This window comes from Miniopterus schreibersii (genome assembly GCF_964146895.1).
Source record: "Miniopterus schreibersii genome assembly, chromosome: 4".
NCBI lineage: Eukaryota > Metazoa > Chordata > Mammalia > Chiroptera > Miniopteridae > Miniopterus > Miniopterus schreibersii.
Genome location: NC_138105.1, coordinates 72,534,494 through 72,547,831, shown reverse-complemented (window position 1 = coordinate 72,547,831; position 13,338 = coordinate 72,534,494). Strand labels below are relative to the sequence as shown.

The following is a 13,338-nucleotide window of genomic DNA, read 5'->3' as shown; positions in this document are numbered from 1 at the left end:
TCAGTAAATAAAAACTGGCTCCCTGCTGACAAGGGCCCCCAAGGCACCCTTCGTGTCACTGTTGCGTAGGCTGCAGATGAAGGGATTCAGCATGGGGGTGACCACAGTGTACATCACTGCAGCGGCTGTGTCCTTCTGGGTCGTGTGGGAGAACATGGGGCCGAAATAAACCCCAACGAGCATCCCATAGGACAGTGACACCACAGAGAGTTGAGAGCCACAGGTGGAGAAAGCCTTCTGCTTGCCTTTTGGGGATGGGATCCTCATGGCTGGCAGCAAAGATGCACACTTAGGAGACCAGCATGCCCACTGAGGGGCGATGATGGGTGGGGCACCCACGGGGGACACCATTGCATTGTTGAGAAAGGTGTCGGAGCAGGCCGGCTTCAGCAAAGGGCTGAGGTCACAGAAGAAGTGGGGGACTCAATTGTGGGTGCAGAATGAGAGGAGGATTAGCAATACTGTGTGGGTCAGGACATTCCTGAAGGCTGCGGTGCAAGATGCTGCCACCAGGAGGCCACAGAGCTGTGGTGTTACAGATGTGGCACAGTGCAGAGGGTGACAGATGGCCCAATAGCGGTTGCAGGCCATGGCAGTCAGCAGGATACTGTCAATGCCGGCAAACCAGATGAAGAGCATTTGGGTCAGGCAGCCGGAGTGAGGAATCCCTTTGTGTCCTGACACGTGGTTGGCCAGCGTTTTGGGGGTGATGGTGGAGGTGGTACCCACAAAGGCCAGGCTGGCCAGGGGGAGGACATGGGCGTGTGGGGGGGGCGTCAGTGGTGATGGCCAGGACCATGAGCAGGTTCCCCAGCCCCATGCCAAGGCGCATGCTCGGGAACAGCATAAGCAGCAGCTGCTGTTGCTTGGGGGTCTTCAGAGAGGCCCAGGGGAAGGAACTCAAGAGACCTGGGTGAGGTTTACCCTTCCACTGCCATCCTGGATCCGAGAGGAAATGGAGGAGCTGTCCGTGGTCCTGGCCCAGGCCACCCTCTCCATTGCACCCTGGATCTCATCCCCTCTCATTAGTTCAGACATTCATAAATTCTTCCCACTTTCTCCTGCAACAGGATCCCCCCACCCATTTGCTGCATTATTTCCATCAGTGAACACACCATTCATTGTTCACAGTCACCTGCAGGATGTCACCGGCGACTTCGTGCATGGCTTCCAGGTACACTGACCATTTCTCACCTCCACCACCAGTATCTCTATGCCCTAGAGATTTATCTGGCCACAAGAACAGGCTCAGCTCACACATGGGGTAACAAGGAAGAGCTGGGAGTTGACACCCCCCGGGAGTGATGTTGGGACAGCAAGGAATAGGGCTTATTGGGTGAACTCCTGGCTTCATCACTCCTAAGTGAGGCAGTTCTGGGGTGTGTTCTACAGTCTCTCAGAGATCCCTAGAAGGATCACCCCTCTGTTGACCAGAGCAGAAACCTGCTCATTCACGCCTTTGTGTCCCAAATGTTCATCGGGTCTCCTGGGATTATCTTCTAAATAAACTATTTGCATTCAAGTCCCCGACTCAGAACCTGCTTTGGGGGGAACCCAAACTAAGACAAAAGGATTCCAAACTTTCTCCCATCTGTGAGAGAATCCCTTCATCCCAAATACTCCTCCTGCCACTGCCCCCTTATTCTGCTCCATTGGACCCCAACACTCCTCAAAACATTGCCTGTCCTTGCCTGTCACGAACAACCATGACCTTCTATTGTTAACTCAAGGCTAGTATACAGACAGTGTGCTCCAGTACAATTGTTCCATTGCTAAAATCTGGAAATACCCAGAGTTGGAACCTCTTAGCAGGGCTTACATACACAGGGCATTTCCCGCTTTATTTTGTTTTCATTATAGAGACAAACGAACTGAGCCCCAAAGAGGCAAAACGACTTCCCTACAGTCACACGGCAAACTTGCTAATTTCTTCCCCTGCCTCCCTCTGTTCCCACTCGTCTGTGGGAGGTGTCCTTTCTGGCTGTGAAGTGAGCTCTTGCTGGGAAAGCATCCTGGGCTATGACGGAGGTTGGTGCCCCCACAGGAGGGAGCACAAGGACCTGGCAAAGCCCAGTTTACCATCCATCCTTGCAGCTCAGGTTCAGTCCTTTGTGGCTTGTTAGGACATCTGCCAATTGTCCACTCCACACTCTGTCCTGCTGGGCCTGCATCTTTGGGAAGGAGGCCACGGCAGCTTGTTCTGGGTTCTTCCTTCTACTCCTGAGCCAGGGGTGGTGGGAGCTCCAGACCTCTTTGGGGGACCCCCATGCGGGGCCTGGGCCCAGTGCTGTTCTCCCAGTTCTGCCAACCACTGGGTTATGCCTGAGGCTCCTCACTGCTGGAACAATGGCCTCCTAACATTCATTATTTTAATTGTGAGATTCACACAACAATTAATCATTTAAAAGTGAGCCACTTAGTGGCATTTAGCACATTTAAATGATGTGCAACCATCACCTCTATCTAGTTCCAAAACATTTTCATCACCCAAAAATAAAACTCTCCCCATTATCAGTCACTCCACATTTCCTCTCTTCCCCCAGCCCCTGGCAGCTACCAGTCTGCTGTCTATCTCTGCGGATTTGCCTATTCTGGACATTTCATGTAAATGGGATAATACACTAAGTAACCTTTTGTGCCTGACTTCTTTCACTCAGTGTAGTGTTTTCAAGATTCATCCACATTGTAGCCTGGGTCAGAGCTTCATTCCTTTCCATGGCTGAGTAATATTCTATTGTATGGATGGACCACATTTTGTTTATCCATTCGCTCTTTGATAGACACTTGGGTTGTTTCCACCTCTGGGTGATCATGAATGGTGCTGCTATGAACGTTGGTGTACAAGCTTCTGTTTGAGTCCCTGTCTGTAGTTCTTTTTGGTGTATCTCTAGGAGCAGAATTGCTGCATCATGTAGCAATCCTACATTTAGCTTTTTGAGGCACTGCCAAACTTTCCCACAGTGGCTACACCATTACATTCCCACCATTAATGCGCAGGGTTTCAACTTCTCCACATCCTCATCAGCGCTTGTTACTGTTTCTTTTTCTATTATAGCCACCCTAGTGGGTGTGAAGTGGTATCTCATTGTGCTTTTTCTTCACATTTTAAAATTGTGTTAAAATACATATAACATAACATTTACATCTTAACCATTTCTAAGTGCACAGTTCAGTGGCATTATGTCCATTCACGCTGCTGTACAGCCATCTCCAGAACTTGTCCATCCTGTAGAGCTGGAACTCTGTTCCCATTAAACACTAACCCCCAGTTACCCTTCCCCCCACCCCTGGCAACCTCCATTTTACTTTGTCTTTATGATTTTGACTACTTAAGGTGCCTGGTATGAGTGGAATCATACAGTATTTGTCCTTTGTAACTGGCTTATTTCACTCAGCGTAATGCCCTCAAGGTTCATCCATGTCGTGGCATGTGTCAGGCTTTCCTTCCTTTTCAGGGCTGAATAATATTCCATCGTATGTGTACCCCACATTTTGCTTCTCCATTCATAAGCACTCAGGGTTCTTCCATGTTGTAGCTATTGTACATAATGCTGTTATGAACATGGGTGTACAAATATCTCTTCGAGACCCTGCTTTCAATTCTTTTGGAGATCTACCCAGAAATGAAAGGTTATTCTACTATTTTGTAATCCTCACCTGAGGACATATTTTTATCGATTTTAGAGAGAGAGGAAGGAGGAGAGAGAGAAAAAATCAATGTGGGAGAGAAACATTGATTGGTTGCCTCCTTTACATGCCTGACTGGGGATTAAACCCAAAACTTTTTTGTGTACTGGACAACATTCCAACCAACTGAGCCACCCAGCCAGGGCTGGTCATTCTATTTTTAAGTTTTTAGGAACTTCCATACTATTTTCCACCTGGTTATATCAATTTACATTCCCATCAACAGTACACAAGGGTTTCAACCTCTCTGTATCCTCACCAACACTTGTTTTCTGTTTTTCTGCAGTTAGACATCCTAATGGGTGTGAAGTGTTGGCTCATGTCTTGATTTGCATTTCCCTGATGATTAGTGATGTTGAGCATCATTTTATGTTCCAAATATTTTTGACCTTGCATATCTACTGGTAAAATGTATTTGAGTACATACTCCTGCTGCATCTATATTTATTTTAAAACTAAATATCGCACTGCTGTCATAATGATGCGATGAATAATTATAAAATGTCCCCCAAATTGAAATGAAAAAGGGACACTATTCAGATGAAATAAACTCTTGGCTGTTTCAAACCACTCAAACAATAGCACTAATAGTACCCAATACTTGGAGGTACCCCGGGGCAAAGTTCATGGTTAAGGGTCATGGACAAAAATGCTTATCATAAATGGGCTTTTGACAATTGCACAATGCTTGGTAATTCCTCAGCACAAATCCTTTCTTTGTCATTGCTTTTCTCCTCGAGATGCAGCTGAGAGTCTATTTTAGAGGTAGGAGTGTCTCCACCAGCACTCTTTGGTTGGCATTTGGAGTCAATCTGTGGTTTTTTATGTCATAGGTCTATTTATTATTATTATTATTTTAATCCTCACCTGAGGATATGCTTATTGATTTTAGAGAGAGGAAGGGGGAGAGAGAGAAATACTGATGTGAGAGAAAAGCATCGATTGGTTGCCTCCCATATGCGCCCCGACCAGGGATCAAACCCGAAACCTGAGCATGTGCCCTGACTGGGAATTGAAGCCATAACCTCTTTGGTGTACGGGACAATGCTCTAACCAACTGAGCTACCTGGCTGAGGGCTGTCATAGGTTTATTTTTGATGATGGGTTGAGAAAAAAGTGGATAATACAATCAGTAAATCTACTCATCTTGGCACATGGAAACTGCGTTACATACATCAAAATAGGCTGAGAGCTAAAGAGTCAACTTAGTAAAATAGAAAATGTTAGTAAAGCACATGTTCATTTTATTTTAAAAGAACCCATTTAATTTTAAATAATTTTAGACCCACATAGAAGTTGCACAGCACAGAGAGGCACCGTGGGTCCTTCACTCAGCCTCCCTCAATAAAAACATCTTACAATTATATAATTATATGTCAGATATATAATTATATATTATATATCTATATATAATTATATATTTTATATTTATATATAAATATCATATATAATTATATATTTATAGTATAATTATAAAAACCAGCATATTGACTTTGGTACAGTACTGTTAACTAAAGACATTATTTGGAGTTCACCAATTTTTATATGTACTCAATTGCTTTGAAATGCTCTATGAAATTTTGTTACTTGTGTAGATTCATGTAACCACCACTACAACCAGGAAACAGAACTGTTCCATCACCCCAAAGAAACTCCCTTCTGCTGCCCCTTTGTAGTCACCCTCCTTCCCTAACCCTTGGCAACTTTAATCTGGCCAACATAACCCCCATGATTCTGTCATTTTGAGAATGTTACATACACCATACTCTATAGTATTCTACTTTCTGAGACGGGCTTCTTATACTCAGCACTATATTCTTGAGAACCATGGGGTTGTCTGTGCCAATAGTTCATTCCCCTTCACTGCTGAGTATTAGTCCATTGTATGATGGACCAGTTTCTTTAGACATTTTGTAGTTGAAGGAATTTGGGTTGTTTCCAGGTTTTGGCTGGAAACGTTTTGATTTCTCCAGGGTAAATATGCATGAGTGAGATTGCTGGTTTATGTGAAGTGTAAGTTTAATTTTTAAGAAACTGTCAAACCATTTTCCAGAGTGGCCACACCATTTTGCATCCCCACCACTAACATGTGAAAGTCCTGCTTGCTCTGTACCCTTGACAGCACTTGATATTGTCAGTGTTTTTATTTTAGTTATTCTAATATGTGTGTCATGATATCGCATCGTGGCTTTGCTGTTGACCATCTCTTCATTTGCTTCTTTGTCATCAGTATATCCTTTCTGGTGAGGTGTTCAAATGTTCAAATCTTTTGTCCATTCTCTAATAATTATTATTTTAAAAGTTTTTGGAAGATAAAAATGAACTTGAATGTAAGTTCTTCAGTTTTCTCCTCATATAAAGTGCCACTATATGGCATGATTCCGGCGTGCATGTGTGCGTGTGTGTCTACATGTGTGTAAGCACCTTTCTCAGTTCTTCATGGCACCCTCCCAAGGTCGGTGCAGTGCACAACCAGCTCCACTGTTTTCCAGCAGCCCTGTCTGATTCTCACTGGAACAACTTGCCTGCCCTGCCTGCCCTCCTTCGACAACAGTTGATGCTGGCTGTTCTTTTGCCATGGGATGTAGTCCAATCTCACCTGCTGGGTATCAGGGTCATTTACAGTATGTCTTCAGTTGATCTTGTCAGTCCCCTCCATAGTTCCCATATCTTCTCTATCCCAAAATCACGCTTTCTTAAGCCTCAGGACCTTTGTATATGCAGTCCCTCTGCTAGGAGTGCTCTGAACTCTCCAGACTAATGATTCCTCATTCTCTGTTCTCCAGGCCAAGTCTAAGGCTCTTCTTTTCTCCAAGACATTTTCCCTTCTATGCTCACCAATCCTGGGACCCTTGTTTTGGCCCATCCCCAAACACTTGGGCTGGGAGTGTCTATGCCAGCTCTGTGCTCCCACCCCGACTGGAACTTCTCAAGGGCAGGGTCTTGAATGGAGCTTTCTGGGCATAGAGGACTGGCAGGAGGGCTGGCACTGTTGTTGAAACAATAAGCATGAGTTTCAAGGAGGACCATGTGAGCCAGTAGATATTTTTGTAATGGGATCATATGAATTTTGAATTAGGTGGAAAGATTGAACAAAAACAGGTCTACATGTTCATGTACCTGTTTGCTCATTCATTCATTCATTCATTCATTCATTCATTCATTCATTATTGAGCAACTACTATGTGCCAAGCCCTGGGCCAGGTGAAGAAAGCATCTTACCCCTCACCCAGCTCACAGTTGAGTGGAGAAGACAGACATAAATTTAGATTTGCACAGATCATGAATTTGTGGTTATAATGTGACATGGGCTATGAAGCATGCGATGCTAAGAGAGAGGGTAATAGGGGCCCAATTTGTGGTTCAGAGATGGCTGAAGAGGTGGCATTGAGATGAGACATGAAGAACGAATGGGAGTTTAGTTGGCCAAAGTGGGAAGGGAAGTGAGTCAGGCCAAAGAAACAGTCTTTTCGAAGGTAGGAGGCTGGGTGGGGCATCCCTGGGCTCTTGGACATCCTGCCCTGCCTTAGAGCAAAGATATTTAAAAACACTCACATTACACCTATTTCTTCCTCTGCTTAACAAAAGTAGAAAGGAGAAGAAACAAGATGGGGGCGTAGGTAACAGCTGCACCTGCCGCCTCCGGCAACCACATCAAAATTACAGCTAAAATACAGAACCACCATCACTCAGAGCCTCCTGAACTCTAGCTGAACAGAAGTCCCACAACCAGGGAACTGAAGGAGCATCGAGAGCGGTAGGAGGGGCGGAGACGCGGGCGGATCGGGGCTGAATCAGAGACACGGCAGCGGGCCCACACCCGTTGAAACCTGGGAAGGAATCTCCGAGGTGGAGGCTTCCCGGAGGGGTCCCAACCCCACAGCAGGCCCCCAGCCCAGGGCTCCAGGGCCGGGAGGAGATATCCCCACAACTCCAGGCCGTGAACCCAGCGGGGACTGTGGCTGAGGGTCTCAGAGGCTGCGGGAGCCCCAGCAGCTCCTCTTAAGGGCCCGGCACGGACTCACTCGGACGCTCCCTCTGAGCCCAGCGCCGGGCAGCGGCCTGAAAGGACCCGGGACACTCGGGGAGGAACTAACCTGCCTGAGATCCGGGCGAGAGGTGGAGGGGCGGCTTCCTCCCAGGCAGAAGGGCTGGCGGAGGCCATTCCTCCTTTGGCGAGTCCTCCCCGCACACAGCGGGCAGGCAGGCGCCATGTTTGAGTCGCCAGCACCTGACTCACGCCTTTGGCCCCGCCCCGTGATTCCCTGAGGCCCCGCCCTCCCACCTGCAGCTCATCCAGGCCATTTCCAGGGGCTTTTCTATGTAAGTGGCCTCTCGAGCCTCATGCTTAGGACTTTCCTAAAATCTCTCAAACAAGCAGCAGTGGGCCCCACAGGGCTTGATAAGTGGCCCCAGGCCCGGCACTAGTGGCAGCTGCATTGGTTCATGGCTTGGCCTCTCCTGGACACCTCCAAGCCCAGCACAAGTAGCAGCCAACTATGGTTTGCTGTGTAGCTCATGCTGGGAGGCCCTGGGCAAGGCACTGGCACAGGCTCACTGTGCACCTCCAGGGAGGCCCCAGAGACAGTGCACCTGGTGGTCAGACTCGACCACGCTGGATTACAACCCTACCACATCCACGAGTGACACTCAAAGGATGCACTTGGTGAACACCAAAGCTCCACTGAAGTAAATCCTGCTCCATAGGGGTGTCTCCAGCACAGCAGCTCTTTGGCTGTAGTTGCAGCTGGCCCTCACAGCTGATTGGCCTGGGGGTCAGTTCCTCCCAGGGACACCAAAAGCAACCAAGGCTCAACTATAACAGGACAGTGCACACAGCCCACACAGGGGAGCACCTAGAAGGCCCAGCTCAGGTGACTGGGGAGGCTGAACCACTGGGCCCTACAGGGCACCTACTACACAAATCCACTCTACAAGTTCCAGGAGATATAGCAGCTCTACCTAATACATAGAAACAAACACCTGGAAGCAGCCAAAATGCGGAGGCAAAGGAAAAGGAAAGAACAGAAGAAATCTCTAGAAGAGGAACTAAATGAAATAGATCCAAGCAAGCTAACAGATACAGAGTTCAGAATTTTGTTTATAAGGATGTTTAAGCAAACTATTAGGGACATTACTGAGAAAATTGATAACACAATAAAGTACCAATTTGAAATGAAGGCTACAGGAACTGAAATGAAGAATAATTTGCATGGAATCAACAGTAGAGTAGAAGATGCTGAGAATCAAATCAGCAATTTGGAACATGAAGAAACAAAAAACACCCAACCAGAAGAGCAAAAAGAATCCAGAAATATTAAAATAGTATAAGGAGCCTCTGAGACAACTTCAAGAGGCCCAACATTTGTATTATTGGGGTGCCAGAAGAGGCAGAAAGAGCCAACATTTGTATTATTGGGGTGCCAGAAGAGGCAGAAAGAGCCAAGAAATTGAAAACCTATTTAAAAAAATAATTACAGAAAACTTCCCCTACCTGGGGAATGAAATAGACTTACAAATCCAGGAAGCACAGAGGGTCCCAAACAAGAAGAACCCAAAGAGGCCCACAGCAAGACACATCATAATTAAAATGCCAAAGGTTAAAGACAAAATCTTTTTTTTTTTTTTTTAATATATCTTTATTGATTTCAGAGATAAGAAAGGAGAGGGAGAGAGAGATAGAAACATCAATAATGAGAGAGTAATTGATCGGCTGCCTCTTGCACGCCCCCGACTGGGGATTGAGCCCGCAACCTGAGCATGTGCCCTGGCCAGGAATTGAACACCAATTGCCTGGATCCTAGGTCGAAGCTCAACCGCTGAGCCATGCCCGGCTGGGCGAGAGAGAGAATCTTAAAAGCAGCAAGAGAAAAGCAATTAGTTACCTACAAGGGAGGACCCATACGACTGCCAACTGATTTCTCAACAGAAACTTTGCAGGCCAGAAGGGAGTGGCAAGAAATATTCAAAGTGATGAAAAACATGGAACTACAACCAAGATTCCTCTACCCAGCAAAGCTATCATTTAGAATTGAAGGTCAGATAAAGAGCTTCTCAGACAAGGAAAAGCTAAAGGAGTTCATCACCACCAAACCATCACTACAGGAAAAGTTGAAGGGTCTTCTTTAAGAAGAAGCTAATGAACAAAAGAATCTGACAAACTAAATAGATCCAGAGACATTGACGCATGCAACAGACTATCATATTTCAGAGGAAAGAGGGAAGGGGGGTGGAGGGGGGGAAGAGATTAACCAAAGAAGTTATATGCATAACCCATGGACACAGTTAATAACGGGGTGAAGGCCTGGGAAGGGGGTGGGAGCGAGGGGGAGGGGATCAATGGGGGGGGGGGAAATGGGACCCCTGTAATACTCTCAACAATAAAGATAAATTTTAAAAAATGTAGATACAGAAAAAAAAAAAGTAGAAAGAATGGTTATACTTTTTCTTTTGAAATTATTTAGGTGCCACGAGAAACTCATTTACTTATTGTGCCTCTACAGCAGTTCTTGCAAATGGAGAACATCTAATCCACAGATAACTTTTCAACATAATGACATTTTGAGTAAATGTTAAAGCCAACAATGAATAAAGCTGACATCATGTTGCTTAAGAAGAGATTTCATTCAAACGTTTGATTTTGATTTATCAGCCTTGTTTTTATATTTTCAAACATCGGACTGTGGTTTTTAATTTTTTTTCTATTCTTGAACAATTTCAGAGACTATTTATTAGAAAAGCTACTGGTGTGGTGATTTACCAGTGCCCCTCAGCGTCTGAACTGGGAAACTCACCCTGTGAGGATGAGATCAAACTCAACTCGGGGCTGCAGAAAAATCAACTTAAAGCTATTGATGGCCTCCCATCTCCTCTGCTTCTCTCATAGTTGTCCCATCTCCACGAAACCCAAATTCCAACTAGAAGGAAGTGTCCTCCCCCATCACTACATTCATTTCACACACTTCTCTGCCTTTGTACCTATTCTTTATTTTGCCATTACTCCTATTCTTTGGAGGAAGATTTTGAGGCACCAAAAGGTCAAATTGCTCAGATATTTTTGGTCCCAAAGCCCACTCTTACTAAACATTATGATATTGGAACCAGCACAGCTTAAACATATGAAGACTTTCTGGTCCCATTTGTACAATATGAAGACTAACTAGTCAGGGCTCAGAGAGGCAAAGTCACTTGCTCAAGCTCACACAGCAGGTTTGGTTGACTCCAGAACTTCTTTCTTTCTGCTTCTACCTGTTTGCCTCTCTCCCCACCTATATGGCAGGTGAGCCATGATGCCAGGCACTAAACCCAGATGGCCCATATAGGTCTGCTTTCTGGATTTGGAGATACCTGTTGAGCGGTGAGCTGGGTTGCATGGAGAATGGAGTCTGGGGCTTTGAGTGATAGGAAGGTAGGTCTGCAGTCTCTCAGGAATGAACTTTAGTGCTCATATCCCAATAGCTGTGCCCTGGGCTGAGCCCTGAGTGCTTTGTGAGAGTTCCAGATGCCAAATAATTGTCTGCCCTAGATGGGACCACTGCTACATGTGGCCTCTTGAGGAGAGCAAGTGACACTCATTAGTTCTTTCTTTTTCCTTTTCCTCCATTTCTGCTCATCCCGGGGTGGTGAGAGACTCTGATCTCTAGGCACTTATTCTGGAGAGAACTTTCCTCAAGAGCCCTAGAAATGGCAGCATTCCCAGGGGTGAAATAGGCCTCTGGGGAATCTTGGGAGAGATCTGCTTGACTTTGAAACGCTAGCACCCCCTAGCTATTGGTTTGGCATACACACCAGCGAAGAATTAGGGATTGAGGAATGAATGAATTTTTATTTATATCTTGTTGAGGAACTGACCTTTTTATCACTATGAAATGTTCTCCTTTAGCTCTGATAATTACCATTACTTTCGAGTGTGTTTTTTCTGATATTAATAGAGTTGTCCCCTTTATTCGTGGTTTTCCTCCCTGTGGTTTTAGTCACCTATCGTCAACCGTGGTCAGAAAATATTGAACGGAAAATTCCAGAAATAAACAATCCATACATTTGAAATCATGTACCATTCTGAGTAGCATGGGTGATAAAATCGCACACCGTCCTGCTCCATCCCTCTCAGGACGTGAATCATCCCTTTGTCCAGTGTATCTACACTGTATACACTACACACCAACCTCCTCATGATTAGTATTTTCATGATTTGCTCTCAACAGTTTACAAGAAATCCATAGTTAAGGAAATGTGAATGTCCAATAAATTTATAAACATATGTGTGTCCTCCCTAGAAATCAGGGATATATTAAAAGTAATACAAACAAGAAGTATAATTTTCCTCCGGGACACTGGCAAAAATGTGAAGTTTTATCATCCAAAACGTTGGTGACATTTGGGAAAGTGAACACTGTCATCCATAGGTGGCGATCTTTGCAGGGTAATTTGGGGCTATCTATTAAACCTAAACGTGTGTACTTCACACTGAAGTAGCTCATCATTTAGAGATTTCAGTTGTGCGTGAGAAGAAAGAAGCAGAGGGGGAGGAGCTGAAAGATGCAGTCCTTCTGCCAAGGTCAGTGGTGTAGGTGAAAGATGAGGGAGAGCCAGAGCCAGGCTCTTCATTTTCCCCACTGGACATGGCTTACAGCTTGTTGCCCTTTCTGCAACGTTCATGAAATGTCTAAGAAATAAAACCAACTAGCCCTGTGAAATCTTACTCTTGTCTGTGTTTCCTTCACTGCATCCAACACAGTGGACTATTTCTAAAAAGTATGTTAAGTTTGGGGAGGAATATACACATGTGCAGCTTATTTTTTTGTTGTTAATTCTCATCTGAGGATATTTTTCCATCGATTTTTAGAGAGAATGGAAGGGAGGGAAGGAGAGAGAGAGAAACATCAATGTGAGAGAGACACAGCTGTTGGTTGTCTCTTGCATGAGCCCCAACTGAGGCCGGGCATCGAACCTGCAAACTAGGCATATGCCCTTGACAGGAACTGAACCCATGACCGTTCAGTGCAAGGGATGTCGCTCTAACCACTGAACCATGCTGGCCAGGACCAGCTTATTTTTTAAAATTTCAAGTCTATTTCTTGTGATTTCAGGCAAGTTATATTGGATTTGGGAAGAGCAGGGGTAGAAACCCAGAGGAAAGGCGATAGAGCCCTTCTGGCTTAATCTTGCTGGTTTGGAAAACTGATAAAACATCCCCTCCCCACCCCACTCACCTGCTCAGTCCTTAGAGCAGCGAGACCATGATAAGGCTTCCAGTTTTTCCTTGATCTTTGCTATTCTCCTATGACCTCAGCGTGACCAGCCCATTTGGGAGATTCCTTCCCACACCGATATACCTCCTTGCCCTGATTTATTTTACTCCCTTTGAGTCTCTTCACAAGTCACAGCTAGAAGCACTGTAAGACATGGACTCAGGCAGCCTGGGTTTGAATCCCAGCTCCCCAGTTTCCTAACCGGGCAACCTAGGACATGTTACCTAAACTCCCTGTGCTTCAGTTTCTCTGTTTGTAAATAAGACAATAATAGTATGCACTCACAGTGTTGTTAAGGTATATGCTGTGATGGCAGAAAACCCTGGTGGCTTTACAAATAAAAGCTCATTTATTGTCCACATAAAATCTAATATAGGTCATCCCTGATACTACAGTACAG

General features: G+C 45.4%; 1 protein-coding gene across 1 annotated transcript in view; it reads right to left on the bottom strand.

Annotated features, from left to right (window-relative positions):
• LOC308556324 (olfactory receptor 1f45-like) overlaps positions 1-13,338 on the bottom strand; it is a gene marked incomplete at both ends in the record, with an annotated part of 504,663 nt that continues 491,325 nt past the window's right edge. Inside the window, 2 exon segments of the mRNA XM_081135475.1 lie at positions 1-423; positions 427-693. Coding sequence (XP_080991601.1) covers positions 1-423; positions 427-693 — 690 coding nt within the window.